Source organism: Diabrotica undecimpunctata, chromosome 5 (assembly GCF_040954645.1).
Source record: "Diabrotica undecimpunctata isolate CICGRU chromosome 5, icDiaUnde3, whole genome shotgun sequence".
Classification (NCBI taxonomy): Eukaryota; Metazoa; Arthropoda; class Insecta; order Coleoptera; family Chrysomelidae; genus Diabrotica; species Diabrotica undecimpunctata.
Genome location: NC_092807.1, coordinates 64,091,269 through 64,109,856, shown reverse-complemented (window position 1 = coordinate 64,109,856; position 18,588 = coordinate 64,091,269). Strand labels below are relative to the sequence as shown.

Here is an 18,588-nt window from a genome sequence, read left to right as displayed (position 1 = left end):
ACACACACACACACACACACACACACACACACACACACACACACACACACACACACACACACACACACACACACACACACACACACACACACACACACACACACACACACACACACACACACACACACACACACACACACACACACACACACACACACACACACACACACACACACACACACACACACACACACACACACACACACACACACACACACACACACACACACACACACACACACACACACACACACACACACACACACACACACACACACACACACACACACACACACACACACACACACACACACACACACACACACACACACACACACACACACACACACACACACACACACACACACACACACACACACACACACACACACACACACACACACACACACACACACACACACACACACACACACACACACACACACACACACACACACACACACACACACACACACACACACACACACACACACACACACACACACACACACACACACACACACACACACACACACACACACACACACACACACACACACACACACACACACACACACACACACACACACACACACACACACACACACACACACACACACACACACACACACACACACACACACACACACACACACACACACACACACACACACACACACACACACACACACACACACACACACACACACACACACACACACACACACACACACACACACACACACACACACACACACACACACACACACACACACACACACACACACACACACACACACACACACACACACACACACACACACACACACACACACACACACACACACACACACACACACACACACACACACACACACACACACACACACACACACACACACACACACACACACACACACACACACACACACACACACACACACACACACACACACACACACACACACACACACACACACACACACACACACACACACACACACACACACACACACACACACACACACACACACACACACACACACACACACACACACACACACACACACACACACACACACACACACACACACACACACACACACACACACACACACACACACACACACACCTATAACTTTGGGCGTATGAATAACTGAAGACGGCAGCGATGAAGAGGAAATACGGAAAAAGATAATACTTGCTAACAAAGCATACTCCTCCCTGTTTTAGGTTTCTAAATCCAAAGACATCTATAGGAAAGTAAAGTTTAAAATATATAAAACCATCATACCACCAGTAGCAACACGTACCGTAGAAACATGCATCGTGACAGAAAAGTCAATAAATTTTATTAATACTTTTGATAGAAAGATATTGAGAAGGGTATTGGGGCCTATTTGCGACAATGATATATGGAGAATAAGGTTTAACATCGAGATATAGCAATACTACCAAGAACCTTCTTTAACAAATTATGCAAAATTACAAAGATTGCGCTGAAAAGGTCATCTTATAAGAATGTATAATAACAGAACAAGAAGGAGATGGATAGACGAAGTGAGAACTGATGCTAAAAAGATATTAAGAGGGGATAATGGAGAAGAGCAGCCAAGGAAAGGGATAATTGGAGGCGCATGCTGGGGGAGGTCAGGGCTTGGCTTGAGCTGTAGCACCATAAGACAGAGAGAGAGAGAGAGACCACCACCACAGAAGTACCATTAAATAATAATAGTTTTGATAATAGCAAACCATATAAGGCAGAAAATGAAACCACGAGTAAAAGGAACAGCTGAGCATAAACCCAAACCATGGCTTAGGTAGTCAGTTTAGTTCTCCTTCTTTAAGATGTTCGAAGAAAGCTACGATCTACGGTCTTGTGCGCATGCATGTGGGCAGCTTACGCAGATCTCCCAGTTTCAGTTCAAGTAGTCATGACTATGTCGAAGTCATTACTTAATTAAGAGTACCGTTTGACTATGAACAATTTTTATAATTCACCACAACTTACTGATATACATATTTCCAATAAAACCGATGTGTATGGAACATTGAAGGTATCCAGAAAAGAAGTTCAAAAAGAATTAAAAAAACAAACAGTTGCGAAAATGTGATATTATAGTATTCTCAATAAACAAATTTTGTGCTGTCAAATGGAAGGATTAAACATATAAATCATTGATTTCACTACTACTACTACTATCGGTTTACAGCGTTCTCCGATGCCTTCCGACTCCTAACCGCCATTCTTCTCTATTCAGCCATAGGCCTGGAGGGATTTCTCTTTCCTCTAGTTCTTTTTCAATTCCCTCTCTCCAGCTTTTTCTCGGCCTTTATCTTTTCCTTCTCCCTTGTGGTGTCCACGTCAAAATCTGTTTTGGAATCCTGTCATCTGGCATTCTCTGTACATGGCCGTACCATATTAACTGTTTTGTTTTTATGTCATCAACTATTGTATGCTTGACTCCCATCATTTCACGTATTCTCTCATTTGGTATCCGATCTCTTCTTGATTTTCCTGCTGCTCTTCTCCAGAAGTCCATTTCTGTTGCTAGTAACAGTTTCTCTGTTCTTTGTTTCATTTGCCAAACTTCGCTGCCATATGTGATTACACTTTTAAGTATGGTGTTGTATATGAGTTGTTTGTTCGCTTTAGATATTGTTTGGTCCCACAGAATTCCGTTCATCATGGATATGGCTTTTCTACCCTGTATGTTTCTGTCTTTTATAGCAGCATCGAGTGTTCCATCTTGAGTTATCTTCATACCCAGGTACTTGTATTCATCACAGTTTCTAATTTCTACCCCATCGTCTAATATAATGGACTGTTTTGTCCCTCCAATACACATGGCTTCAGTTTTCTTAATGTTGACTTCGAGACCCCATTTGTTATATTCTTCTATTAGCTTCCGAGTCATGTAACTCAAGTCGTCATGATGATGAGCAATCAGTATTTGGTCATCAGCGAAACATAAGGTGTACAGTGTAGTCTCGTCATTGAGAGGAATTCCCATGCCATTACATTTTCTTTTCCACAGCTTGAGTGCTTGTTCCAGATAAATTTTGAAAAGGGTAGGCGAATTACAGCAACCCTGCTTTAGTCCTTTCGTGACCTTAAATTCTTCAGATATCCTTGATCCAGTTTTAATTTTTGCTGTCGTTCCATTATACAGACTTTGGACTGCTTTGATAAGACCATGCTTAATGTTGGTTTGCTGTAGGGTTGACCATAGTTTACTTAGGGGTACACTGTCATATGCTTTTTGTGAGTCTACGTACATCAGGTGAACTTCTTTATTGACGGCGGTTTTTTTTTCAATAACTTGCGTAATAGAGTACAAGTGGTCTACTGTGGATCGCCCAGCTCTAAAACCAGCTTGTTCCTCTGCTTCGTAATCTCTATAGTCATTTTCTATTTTGTTCTTAATAAGTTTCCCATACATCCTACTTATTGTGCTGTTTACCGCACCTACCGCATCTACCGTTGTAGGTAGCGGGTAGGAACTCCTTTTGGATAGTCCTATCAGGGAAAGTGAATCAATCCTTGCCTTCCGCAGATTCCAGGTGTTTCCTAACCCGGGAAACTAGTACCTGCTAAGGGTCCCTTGTCCAGGGTTACGGATAAAGTCCATAACGGCATTCAGGGCGGAGAAGAAGGTCTTCACAACGGTCTGGAGGACGGAAGTGGCAGCCCCCGATTTTAGGGCTTGTTTAAAATCGAAGGGTAGGTGAGACTCTCTAGCTGTAGTGGAAGCAACTCGCATAGGAGAAGGATACTCTGATGTAAAATCCCTGGCCCTCCAGGTTGGGGGTTGAGGCACCGGGCCAACTCCTCGGTACTCATAAAACACGTAAAATGTTAAGAAGCCTAACCAAAGCCATCATTGATTTCAACTGTCCATTTCAACGCTACCCGGGAGCTACCAAAAAGGAATAATACAAAAGTTAAGCCTACCTAAAGTAAATTTTAATAATAAAATTTTATACCATTTTTCAAAAAGAAGTTTTAGTTCAATTCAAGTTTTTTGTTATTTTATATTTTTCTGATAAAATTTATTTTCTAGGTACTTTTTACTTTGGATTGCATATATCTAAGGACAAGAGCCTTGTGGGTAGTTTATATTATTGTAAAAAAATAAATAGATAATTTTGTATTTTTGCAAATAAATTTCTGCGTTAAGTGGTTAATCAAAAACTATATAATTTTTTTCAGATTTTTCTTTTAGATGCATCATTTTCGAAAACCCGAAAAACTGATTTTTGGGGTTTTTATGAATTTTACCCATTTTCCAGACATCAAAATGGAATAAATCAAGTTTGTTCTATAGGTTAGTTTATAAAAGATGAGTGTTTTATGAGATTCAAAAAGTGAGTAAAACATATTTAAACTCCAAAAAACTTTCTGTTTTCAAGGTTTCAAGATTTTTTGCGAGTTTTTGAGTAATTTTAGCCCGCCATTCCCATGCCTTGCCCATAAAACGTAATTTTTTCGTTATTATTTTTTATTCCGTGGATTGCAATCAATTTAAAAATTAAAAAAATCACAGGCATAGTTGAAGCTTTTACAAAACTTGTCTATTTTTTAAAGACCCCAGAGTATACATAATGCATTTTTTTTTTTCGAAAAATGTGTATAACTTTTGTTTAGAGATAGCCGTAGGTCTATTTTTTTTATTTTGTTTATTTTTATTTTATCAAAAAATATATTTTTGATTTTTTCCAAATTTTTCTATAAGCCTCCATCCAAAAACCCGAAAAGTTATTATTTTTCAGGGGTTTTTGTGGATTTTCTTTATTTTATGGACTTCAAAATAGATCAAAAATTTTTTTAATGGGCTATGTATAATTTGAAGTTGCTGAGTCCTTTAGGACATTAAAAAATAGGGTGAAACGCCTTTAAACCCCCAAAAATTTTTGTTTTGCAGGGTTTTTACGAGTTTTGCGATTTTAATCATATTTTTGAGATCGTTACAATCTGAATCAATGCGTCTTCAATTTAAAAAATATATCAAAAAGAAGATTTTTAGGCCTCAAAGAAGCAAATACAACCATTGGTTATGTGGAAAACAGGTTTTCCAGTGTTATTGGGGAGTTTTTACTGAATTTACCTAACTTTTTGATCTTTTCCACATATACCATCAGAAAGGATTTTACTTAACCTTACTTAAGTAAAATCCCCAAAAACGCTTTAAAACTGGATTTTTCGCTATCGTTTTGTGTTATTTTATACAAATTTTAAAAATATGCGGCTTAATGATGTTGAAAGGTAAAAAAGTTGGGCAAATCCAGTAAAATCTCCCGAATTTGCGTACACGATGGTTGTATTTGCTTCTTTAAGTCCTGAAATGGTTATTGTTATATGTTTTAAATATAAATTGGAGACATATTGAATCAGGATGTATCAACCCTAAATAATATGACAATATAATCTCATAAAAACCCTTAGAAGGCTCAAAAAACATGTTTTTTGGGATTTAAAGGAGTTTCGTCTAATTTTTAAATCTTCTAAAGGACTCAGTTATTTTAAATTATGTATAAAAAAATAAAAACAAAAAAATTATGTTTTTGGGGTTAGTGGGAGGAAGTGGCAGATTAAATTGCATTTTTATTCACATTAAAAGTTAAAAGAGAAAACATTTATTGAGGTTGTATCGGTCTCAAAAAAACCCCGCAAAAAATTCTTAAAAACCCTGGAAAACATGGTTTTTGGTAGTTTAAAGGTGTTTCGTCCAATTTTTGAATATTCTAAAAGGCCTAGGAACTTCATATTATAAATAATCTAAAAAACCCTTGTTAGATCTATTTTGGAAGATTTTATAAAATGGAAATTATCTACAAAAAATACCTAAAAAACAGTTTTTTGTATTTTTGAAGGTAGCTAACCTGACAAAAAATCTGGAAAAATTCAGAAATATAGATCTGTAAACATCTTTGATATGCTTTTTTCCACAAAAAATGCATTTTTAGGTTAGGGAAATTCAACCTATGGGTCTATAAAAAATAAATCAATTTTGTAAAGGCCTTAGCAATGCGTGGGAATTTTGTTTGAAAGTTTTAAATTGATTGCAACCCACCGAAAAAATGATGTTATTGGGAGTACGGAGCAGAGGGAAAACCGTAGAGTGTTAAAATTGCGCTGAGTCCTATATTTGAATTGGGTAAAATGAAAAAACAATTGAAAAAATAAATTCTAGGAGTGTGGGCATTTTGTCTATCTTAACGGAGGGTACCTAGCCTTTATGACCGGGGCGGGTTTCCGATACAATCTTAGAACACTTTAGATTTAACAATAGTTCAATTTAAGAAAGTGCGTTGGAGCCCCATTTTTATTGTTATTTTCACTACAAATATATCATATAATCATTATATGATATATACATATATCAGTATTTCCCAGAAGCAACCAAATTGGTACTTTCGGAAATATAAGTATGCAAACCTTTATGAAGAAATCGATTTCCGCTTGGTTTACCCTATCTTCACTCTGTTCTAACTTAGAAGTCATTTGGAATGAGTAAAGTAATTTGTGTTTTTCAAAAATACCGGTGCAGCCGTAATCGTACACATTCTTTGTTAACATGTTTCTTATATTCTCCAGTCTTTTTGTCAAAAGAGTGTGGGGAAGAGCCTTTCTCAGAGAAGAAGCAAACACCTAAAAATATCGAAGTTATATTTTCTAATTTAAAAAAAGCCCGCAAAACTATTTACCTCTAAATAGGATTCCAAAGAATATTGATACATAGCATTGACACCAGCCATGTCTGATAAAACGAAGAAAAGCACTGCACCTCTTTTTGCTACGGATCTATATCCGTCTCTTAGCTTATCGATGTCCTTAGAAGTCTCGCTAGCCATTGCTAATTTTTCCATTACTTCGATTGCTCTAGTCTTGGTATTTTCTAGGGTGGTTACTAGCTCTACGTTATCCAACATATTACCAGTGGTGGTGGAAAGTTCTCTTAACAGAGAATCTTCCAGTTCCGATAAAAGACTTTTATTCGTGCTAGTTTCCGCTATGAGATGTTCTCGTTGTTCTTCCAAGTCCGGTCGCTCATTTCGAACTACTACGCTAAGTAATTGGTCCTCCAATCCTACAATAGTTAAATAATGGCATTAAAGTAGTAAAAAAAATATTTAGACGATTTAAATTTATATTATATATATATATATATATATATATATATATATATATATATATATATTGTTATGATGTGTTTTTTGTTTGAATGATGAGCAATGAGTATTTTTAATAATATAGGGTTTTTATCGCGGTTCTCAAAGAATTAGCTTGTAAGTACTTTTTTAAATTATCTTTATTATAACTATTATGAAACACACATATATATCTAACCTAGCCAATGTAAATTTAAAATAAACTATCTTTAAATTGATGTTCTTATAAAACTAATTAAATTCTATAGACAATGTTAAATTTTAAATAAACTATCTTCAAAATTGAAATTGTTATGACATTAACTAAATTATATTAACAAAATTTTGTACCTTTCTTTCACTGAATGCCTAAATGAACTGTTTTCCACTGTATATATTCTTATCACCACTGAAAGTCTTCGTACTTCGGTTATCCTTGTTTTTGTGAAATTTCTTTTTCCAATTATCAGCTTCTACCAATTTAGGATATAGTTTTCTTCACCAGCATGTATACACCACCAACCAAACCAGCAAACAGCATTTATATTTATTCTTCTTTTCAATATACCAATATCCAATTATTATAAGTTGATTTATACTAATCTCCAACCATAATATAATTTAATTTCTTCCAATATACCTTTTTTAATCTTCAATAATTATTTGTGTATGATTATAAATGTGCATTAAATTATATGCATAATTTTTAATCTTCATTTAACTCACTATATTAAACAATTTGACTATTTGTAACTGATTCACTGACTGTCTTGAAAATTCTGCACAATTTACTTCACTCTACTAACTTTCATAATAAACTGGCCTGACTTCTGACTAAAAACTTCCAAAAACTCCCAAAAACTGCCAAAAAACTGCCATCTTGAATCCAAATCACGGGTATTTATATGTTTTTTGGATTTCTAGAACCATCTCGTAAGATATCATGTTCTAATTTGTTCTATCAAATACTTGTCTGAATTTTCTGGAACAAACCATTTCGCAAACATGGCCATCTCCGGAGATCCAGAGAATTCCATTCTTTTCTATTAATAATTTTGTTTACATTTAGGCTTTTCAGATCAGAATATATAATTAAATTAGTAACTTAACATTCTAATTTAATAAAATACACATTTCAAACAATATATTATTATAACCCACTTTATATTCGTAAATATTCTTAAACGTCACTTCAGAGTATAAATATCTGTCAATCTCCGAGAGTATTTTTGGTTGCCTAAGCACATGGCTCACTTATATATATTTACAATATTAAAATACAACTTTTTTACAATTATTATATGCTAATTTATTAAAAATGCCCTCACATAAATATATTTTTATTAAATTCTCTAGTATATAATTTATTTAAAACAACCAAATATCTAATATTATGTAGTATATAACTTATAAATTATTTTCTATAAACCCTAATCGTATCAATACCCCAAAATAATATTTAAAATAAATAATTTACTTATTATTTTTTTAAATATTAATTTTCTCATACCTTATTAAATTTAATAAATTAATAATTCAATTTTTTTTTTATTTAAAATGTGTTAAATACATCCCTGTTCGCTGTCTATGTCAAAACAGAGAACAACGGAGCACAGTTCGGCTATTCTATGGTCAAACTGTCATGTCAAATGGGGCAATGGATGCGATATCAGAGAATAAAATATAACCTTAATTAAAATATAATCGATATGGTGTTCTGTTTGTTTATAGACAAAATCTAGGAATTATTTCCATTCAAAATAACTTTCATCAATATAAATTGGTAAGTTTTTTTTTTTTACTTTATTATATTAGAAAGACATTTTTATAGCAATTATAGTATCAATTTTGTGTGTAACCCCAAATTATGATTTTTAGGGTACAAATTAATTTCCATATATACAAAATTCAACAAGTATGATGTCAAATTGATTCAAAATAATGAAATCTACCATCTACCATTTAACAAATCAAGTCTATTGAATAAAATGGATATATCAGTAAGTTATTAGTGTTATTATATTTGTGTTAAAGGTATAGAAAATATTATTCAATCTCTTCATGATATTGAAAAATGTCGTTGATATGAAATATGCCTCTTAGTCTGTTCTCTGCATCTATTAACACATAACTATTTAGTCCATTCTGATTTTCAATTATGTATGGACCTTCAAACATTGGTTGTAATTTTTTACAACGATTTTCTTTAACATTACTTTTTCTAAGTGAACGAATTAACACTAGGTCTCCTTTTTGAAATGTGATTGGTTTTTTTATATTTCGATTTTGTCTTCTGATATATTTTTCAGCTTTCCTCCTAATTCGGTTATTCACTTTCTGCATTACTTGTTCTAACATATCCTGATTATATTCACTAATCCACTTTCTGTTTCCTATATGGCCAAACATTAAATATTCTGGTACTTCCTCTGTATTCAAATTATGTGTATTATTTAAAAATATTCTACTTGTGGTATATGTTGCTGCCAAGTTTCGTGTTGATTTTGGCATAGTATCCTTAAATATTTTATAACTTCTTTAATATATCTTTCTGCAGGATTTGCCTGAGGATGTCTGATACTTGTAAAATGAATGTTGATTCCCTTTTTCTCACAAAATGTCCGAAATTTTTGGTTGTTAAAATATGTAGCATTATCTATTATGCAATTTCTAAATGGTCCTATTTCTTCGAAAAATTGATTAATATATAATTTTAATGTTTTAACATTTGTTCTAGAGCAGGGATATAGTTTAATAAATTTTGTATATAAATCAACTATCACTAGTATATGCTTTTTTCCTGTTGGACTGAGAACTAAATTTGAAATAAAATCCATGGAAACTGTATTTAGTTTTTCATATACAACATTAGATTTATATGTGTTCTGGTTTTTGAAATTCTTTTCTTTGTTTAGTTGACATATTGGGCATTGGGTAGTAATTTCCTTTGCTATACTTATGTCATTCTTTGCAAAATAATTGTCCCTAAATAGCATCCATAGCTTTCTTGAACCAATATGCATATAATTGTTATGTAAATTTTTCAATATTTTCTTTGCTAAAGTTCTAGTTATTACATATACTTCTATGCCATTTATTATTTTATAATATACCCCATCTTTCCTAAGGACTTTTTGTTTTTCACTCAAATTGATCTGATCTCTTATAATTTCTTCTTTAGAATATAATCCAGTACTTTCTACTAATTGATTTAATCCAATTTTTATTGTTCGCTGCCCTTTTTGTGATGTATTTTCTAACCTTGATAAAGCATCTGCCACTATATTGGATTTTCCAGAAATGTATTTGATTTCAAAGCAGTATTCACTAAGTATTAGACTCCACCGATGTATTCTACTGTTTCCATATTTGTTATTTAATATAGACGTTAAAGCTTGGTGATCTGTTTCTATTGTAAATTCATTACCCAACAAATAAAATCTTAATTTTGTGACACAGTGTATTATACTTGCTAGTTCTAATTCTGAAACTGAGTAACCCTTTTCATGTGGCTTTGTAATTCTTGAAATGAATTGTATTGGGTATTCGACCCCATCATGTATTTGTAATAATACCCCTGATAATCTCTCTATTGATGTATCTGTTCTTAGTATGAATGGCTGTGTATAGTCAGGATAGTATATTTTCAAATTTGACAGAAAAATGTTTTTAATTTCTTGGAATGCTAGTTCTCTTCTCTGATCCCATCTCCATTTTACACCTTTTCTCAGTAGTTCAAGTAATGGAATTTCTTTTATACTTAGATCTGGTATCATCCTTTTATAATAATTAATTATTCCAATAAATCCTCTTAAAGTTCTTAAATTGTGTGGTGTTTTATATTCCTGAATGACTTGTGTCCGTTCTGGATCCATTTCGATTCCCTTAGTGTTAAGTTTATAACCTAGATATATGACTTCTTTTTGAAAAAATGTACATTTTTCTTGATTTATTTTTAGTCCAACTTTGTCTAATCTATTTATTATAATTTTTAGGTGTTTCTCATGATCTTCAGCCGTTTTAGAAAAAATTAATATATCATCAATGTAGTGAATTACAAAATGTTCATATTGATCCAAAATATCATGAAGACATCTACATAGAGCACTGCAAGATGATTGAAGTCCAAATGGTACTACTTTGAATTGATATACTACTCCATCTATCTGAAATCCTGTATACTGTCTACTTTTTCTTTCTAGAGGTATTAACCAGAAACTATGCTGTAAATCGATTTTAGTGAAAAATGACATTCCTGTAATTCTTCCTAATATTCCATCTATACTCATTGGTGCTTCAAATTGCTTTTCAGTAATCTTGTTAATATTCCTTGCATCCAAACATAACCTGATTTCACCTGATCTTTTTCGTACTACTACTATGGGGTTAATAAAACGTGTGTCTGCTTTCTCAATGATTCCATCTTCTAACATATTATTAATTGTTTTGTTTACTTCTTCTCTGTATTTATATGGTATTGGGTATGATTTTGTTTTAAAATCTTTTTCTTCTTTAACTTTTATACTATGGATATAATTTTGTGCAATTCTATTTTCTTTATTGACAAGTCCCTTGTGTTGCTGCAATATGGAAATGACTATTGATTTATATTCTTCAGGGCAATTTAAAACTTTCATCATATCTTCTTCTTTACAAATAAAATTATTCTTCATTATGTACTCATTATTCCTTGCTTCCAATTTTACGCACTCCGCCTCGTAGGCATCCATCTGCTTAAAATTTCCATTCCTTAAATATTCACTACAATAATTATTCTTTACATTCTTTTGGGACATTTCCCTATCATCAAAATACATTTCTTCTTCATAAACATCATTATTTTCTTTTAATAATATCCTATCAACTCTTATTCCTTCTTCTACCTCATCTTTCTGCATAAATTTAATTATTTGCCCTTCCAAAGTTACCATTTTTTTTTCAAAATCTATCTTTACTTTCTTCTTTTCCAATTCATCATTTCCCATTAATATATCAACACATAAATCCTTGACAATAAATCCTTGCATATTAATTTCTTTATTAAGAATATTAATTTTAAAATTGGCTAGTTTATCAATTTCACCCAACTTCTTATTATTTGCACCAATAATTTTAATTTTTGGAATCTTTATTATATCTGATAGTTTTAATGTATTAAAAATAAAATTCTCCGAGACTAAAGTACTTTCTGAACCAGTATCTATCATAATTTTAATCATTTTATTTTTGGCCAAAGCATTTATATAAATTAAATTAATAGATTCAATAATTTTCTCTTCATCTAAAGAAATAAATTCAGAAGGTTTTTCATAATAGCAATGGCCTAACTTGTAATTCAGAAAGTTTACTGCACAAAATTTTGATTATTAGAATTGTCAGATTGTATCTGACCACTTGGATCTGATGTCCTATGTCTTTCCCTACTATGACTTCTACTCACATTTTCCTGCCTTGTACTAATTCGTTCCCTGTCTTCGCAGCTTCTATTCCTTCGAACACAATTTACCTGTCTGTTATAGTTAGGTCGCTCTGTATTTCTTCGATTATTAAAATCTTGTCTATTATTATTAGTACTGTTATTAAAATGTTGTCTATTATAATTAGTATTATTATTAAAATTTTGTCTATTATAACTAGTATTATTATTAAAGTTCTGTCTATTTGGATTACTGTTATTATTATTAAAATTTTGTAAACTATCAACATATCTATAATTATTATATGATTGTCTATATTGTTGATTATCATTTCTATTATATTGAAAGTTACTATTGTTTTTTCTGTTATTATTATTACTTGTCATATTGCCTCTTTGTATTCTTTGAATAAAATTAATAAAACTATCTATTGTTTGAATATTTTGTACAGTTACGGTTTGCACAACATCAGCATCAAAATGTCTAGATACATTTAAGACTGTTTCATCCTCTCTAAGTGGTGGTTCTAAATATTTTGCAACTGTTATCAATTTCAATGCATAATCTACCATATTTGATTTTAAATTTTGATTATACTTTCCAAAATATAGAATTTCTCTAAACTTGGCTTGCTCTAATTCACCCCAATAATAATTTAAAAATTTATTTTCAAATGTTTGAAAATTATCTAAATCATTCTCAATACTAGCAAACCAAGTTGCTGCATTGTCATTTAATGTCACTCTAATATAATCTTTAATATCATTAATATTATTCACAAATCTTAATTTATGTTTTAAACTATTTATGTATACTCTAGGATGCAAATTTTTTATATTACCAGAGAATTTAATCCCAGTCTCATTTGTTAAATTTAAGTAAGGTCTCCCTATGTCTCTCATTTGTGAAATATCATCTATTCTCTGTTCCACATTTCTTATTTGATTACTATTTATTTGGATATTTTGTTGTATATCGTCTAATTTTTCTTCTGTGTTTCTCCTGTCTTCGTTAATTTTTACTTCTAAGTTACATTTCTGTAACTCTATTTTCTGTTCTATATCTATTTTATTATCTTGAATAATCCTCTTTACTTCTGTCCTCTCATTGTCTATCCTTTTCTTGTAGTCATTCCGTATACTTTTTATTTCATTTGCTACTTTTTTCTCTGCAGCTTCAAGTTTTTTATCCATTTGTTTTTCCATTTGTTTTACAATTTTATTATTATTATCTTCTATTTTCTTTTCTAATTTTCTATAATTCTCTTCCAATTTCTGTTCCATTTTTTTCATGTCTTCTTTGACTTCTTGTGAATTCTGTTCCATTTTTTGTTCTATTTTTTTCATGTCTTCTTTGACTTCTTTTGAATTCTCTTCCAATTTTTTTATGTCTTCTTTGATTTCTTTTGAATTCTCTTCTATTGTCTTGTTCATCTGCATCATTAATGACATCAAAGCTGCCATATTGACATTTTCCTCTCTTTCTGGATTCATTTCTGCAGTATCTTGTGGAACTTGAACTAAACTCTCCTCTTGTATAGGTTGTGTTTCTACTTCCACATCTTCTACATTCTTTTTGCTTCTTGTACCTTTCTTTCCTTGAGACATTTTGAGACTTTACTTGTTCAAATATAATTAATAATAAAATCTATTATTTTTCCTTTCTACTGATAATTAATTTAATTATATGAGAGCACTTATCTTCCCAAACTAATTCTTTTAAATAGAGAGCCACCGCGTTGGGTGCCAAATTGTTATGATGTGTTTTTTGTTTGAATGATGAGCAATGAGTATTTTTAATAATATAGGGTTTTTATCGCGGTTCTCAAAGAATTAGCTTGTAAGTACTTTTTTAAATTATCTTTATTATAACTATTATGAAACACACATATATATCTAACCTAGCCAATGTAAATTTAAAATAAACTATCTTTAAATTGATGTTCTTATAAAACTAATTAAATTCTATAGACAATGTTAAATTTTAAATAAACTATCTTCAAAATTGAAATTGTTATGACATTAACTAAATTATATTAACAAAATTTTGTACCTTTCTTTCACTGAATGCCTAAATGAACTGTTTTCCACTGTATATATTCTTATCACCACTGAAAGTCTTCGTACTTCGGTTATCCTTGTTTTTGTGAAATTTCTTTTTCCAATTATCAGCTTCTACCAATTTAGGATATAGTTTTCTTCACCAGCATGTATACACCACCAACCAAACCAGCAAACAGCATTTATATTTATTCTTCTTTTCAATATACCAATATCCAATTATTATAAGTTGATTTATACTAATCTCCAACCATAATATAATTTAATTTCTTCCAATATACCTTTTTTAATCTTCAATAATTATTTGTGTATGATTATAAATGTGCATTAAATTATATGCATAATTTTTAATCTTCATTTAACTCACTATATTAAACAATTTGACTATTTGTAACTGATTCACTGACTGTCTTGAAAATTCTGCACAATTTACTTCACTCTACTAACTTTCATAATAAACTGGCCTGACTTCTGACTAAAAACTTCCAAAAACTCCCAAAAACTGCCAAAAAACTGCCATCTTGAATCCAAATCACGGGTATTTATATGTTTTTTGGATTTCTAGAACCATCTCGTAAGATATCATGTTCTAATTTGTTCTATCAAATACTTGTCTGAATTTTCTGGAACAAACCATTTCGCAAACATGGCCATCTCCGGAGATCCAGAGAATTCCATTCTTTTCTATTAATAATTTTGTTTACATTTAGGCTTTTCAGATCAGAATATATAATTAAATTAGTAACTTAACATTCTAATTTAATAAAATACACATTTCAAACAATATATTATTATAACCCACTTTATATTCGTAAATATTCTTAAACGTCACTTCAGAGTATAAATATCTGTCAATCTCCGAGAGTATTTTTGGTTGCCTAAGCACATGGCTCACTTATATATATTTACAATATTAAAATACAACTTTTTTACAATTATTATATGCTAATTTATTAAAAATGCCCTCACATAAATATATTTTTATTAAATTCTCTAGTATATAATTTATTTAAAACAACCAAATATCTAATATTATGTAGTATATAACTTATAAATTATTTTCTATAAACCCTAATCGTATCAATATATATATATATATATATATAAACCTACAGCTAAAATTAATACTATTACAGGAATTAACCTCACTAGTCTTCCGGGTTGAACCGCGTTGATTATCATTGCGCCGAGTTTTCGACATCCTCTTCGCTGTCGTCTTAGTAGTTCCGAGGTCTCAGTCTCCCGAGCCTTCAGACACTAATACAATGATCACTTATCAAAGCATTACTGGTGCTGGTAATAGGGGACGGGTCATTTATACCGTCGATGGTGACGTGGCTTTGGTGGAGGTTGGCGTACGGCCAGCATAAGGATTGGCACAGGGATTGGCGCGGGGGTTGATACGAACATTTCTGGCAGTAGGATTTTTTTGGTTGACGGGTGGAGCGGATGATATTTTCTTTATGAGGTCTCCAAATCGAAGGTAACCATGCCGTCATCTCTTTAATTGAGAAAATTTGGCCTATTTCAACTTCTAGGGCTTCTCGAATAATTCTTGGTTTATAGAAGCGGATGAAGGCTATAGTTCTGGAGTTTACAAAACAATTTTGTGACCTGTATGAAGATGGTATTGATCTAGAGCTGAAATTGAGTCGGAATTGCGAAGAGAAATAGAATGTTTATATTATATTGGATTCTACGATTTGTTTGGTCTATATAGGATCGGGGGCAGTCAGCACAAAGAATTTTATAAACGCCGTGTTCCGTGTTGTTCATTTCGTATCTTGTCTTTGATTGATCGGACAAGAGATCAAAGTTTTTGTTGAGGGGTAACTAATATTGTCTTTATTCCTCTTGATTTTAGAATTTTGTCAGTGACATATTTGATGTAACGAAGAAAAGATTTCGTATGATGAGGGTCTTTGGGTGGAAATTAAGTGGAAGATTGATGTCTGTAGATGCTTATATTGATGTGATTTTCGCGGTAAACGTTTTGGATGAGTGTTTGTTTTAAACTAGAGAGTTCAACGGGTCTACTTGAATCATCGTAAAGGCGTACCTGTTGATCTAGAGACAAGCGTATTAATAAGTACGCTATTTGAGTTTTAGAAACTTGGGAATGACTTTTTCATCTCGACAGGCTTTAAGGAATGTTAAATCACAAAGAAGACGATTCTTACGTAGCAGCAGTTTGACATATGAATAAGTTAGCTGGTAAAATTCCTTCTCGTAAAGGCAAATAAAATGTTCCGAAAGGTTTCCGCGATTAGTACAATTAAACCTAGAGCTAGGATTAATACTATTACGGAATTAACCTCACAGTCTTCCTTGAACCGTGAACCGTGTTGATTATCTTTAATTTAATAGATTAAAATAAGTAACAAATTAACAAAAAAAAATTACTTTAGAAAGTCTTATTTTAAGGATTTTTTATGCTTTTTCAGTAAAATTATGTCACTTTTCCATATAATTTACCGGTCTTCAGATTTAGTATTTAAAATCAAATAGCTATCTTACATTGTTTATATATTGTTTATAAGTAAAACTGGGGTGTAGGGTTGTGTTATAGAGGTAGCACCTTTTATCGGAACGACCACATCGAGCATCATAGATGGGAGATGGTTCTTGGTAACTGGTCCTCATAAGACACCTAACTCTCACTTATGGCTCCAAGTGGCCCGGACAACTGCATTGGTCTGCAGGCTAAACTAAGTGAGGGTAGCCAGATATGGTGAAAATTTCACCGACCGATTGCCGGTATAAGCAATCTCACACTTACTAATCAACGGCTCTGGGCGGAAGAATTGGTAGGTGGTAGGGCACCCTTTTGTCCTGGGGTTGAGAAATCGATCTCAAAGATGGAGGAACCAATATACTGGTCAACAGCATAAGGATGTAGAAGGCAAGGGGAAACCACTACATTAAAGATACCCATGGATATCCCTAGTAAAATCATCATGGTTTTAGAAACTAATAACGGCGTTACTGATCATGGCCCTCGGAAGCCAAGATCCGGCAGGGGAGAAGAAGACAAGGACTCTTAGGTTGTTAATCAGCGAATTCCTTGTCAAAAGAACGCAGATGAAAAAATAAGACTGTCCAACACTAAAATAGGAATATGGAATGTTCAGAGCATGTTTCAGCCTGGTAAAATGCACAATGTTATTCAAGAAATGAACAGGTTGAATATCGATGTACTGGGTATCAGTGAAGCTAGGTGGCCCAACTCAGGTTGTTTTTCAACAGACAAAGCCACAATATATTATTCCGGTAGCGAGAATAACCAACACAGACACGGCGTGGCAGTAATAGTTAATAAAAAATCTAATAGAGCGGTGGAATGCTATTTCCCTATCTCAGAAAGAATAATGGTACTGAAGTTAGTGACATCTCATGCCAAACTGAATTTGATACAAGTTTATGCTCCTACGGCGAGTGCCGACGAAGAAGAAGTAGAATTATTTTATCGAGATATCGAAGAGGCACTTAGAATAACGAAAACAAGAGAAATCACGATAGTCCTAGGTGATCTCAATGCAAAGATTGGAAAGGGACAAAGCGGAAAGTGTATAGGAAACTATGGTCTGGGAAATCGAAACGAGAGAGGAGACCGTCTGTTACAATTCTGTCAAGAGCAGAACTTTATTATTACAAACACATTTTTTATGTTACCAAACAGACGACTGTATACATGGCGATCGCCCGCATATACATCGGAGAAAGTAGTCAGGAACCAGATAGACTACATTATGATCAATGAAAGATACCGTAATGCTGTTAAAGCCGTGAAAGCATATCCTGGATCAGACGTGGCCTCAGATCACAATCCACTTATAGCCAAAATTACACTCACCCTTAAAAATATTAAAAGACATCAAAGAATCCCTACAATAGACACAAAAAAACTTAAAGAACCTAAAGTAAAAGAATGCCTCCAACATGAACTGCATGTGAACTGC

General features: G+C 32.4%; 1 protein-coding gene across 1 annotated transcript in view; it reads right to left on the bottom strand.

The window, feature by feature from the left end:
- LOC140442220 (dynein axonemal heavy chain 10-like) overlaps positions 1–18,588 on the bottom strand; it is a 657,946-nt gene that overhangs the window by 65,884 nt on the left and 573,474 nt on the right. Inside the window, 2 exon segments of the mRNA XM_072533298.1 lie at positions 6,440–6,652; positions 6,709–7,091. Of these exon segments, the coding sequence (XP_072389399.1) occupies positions 6,440–6,652; positions 6,709–7,091 (596 nt within the window).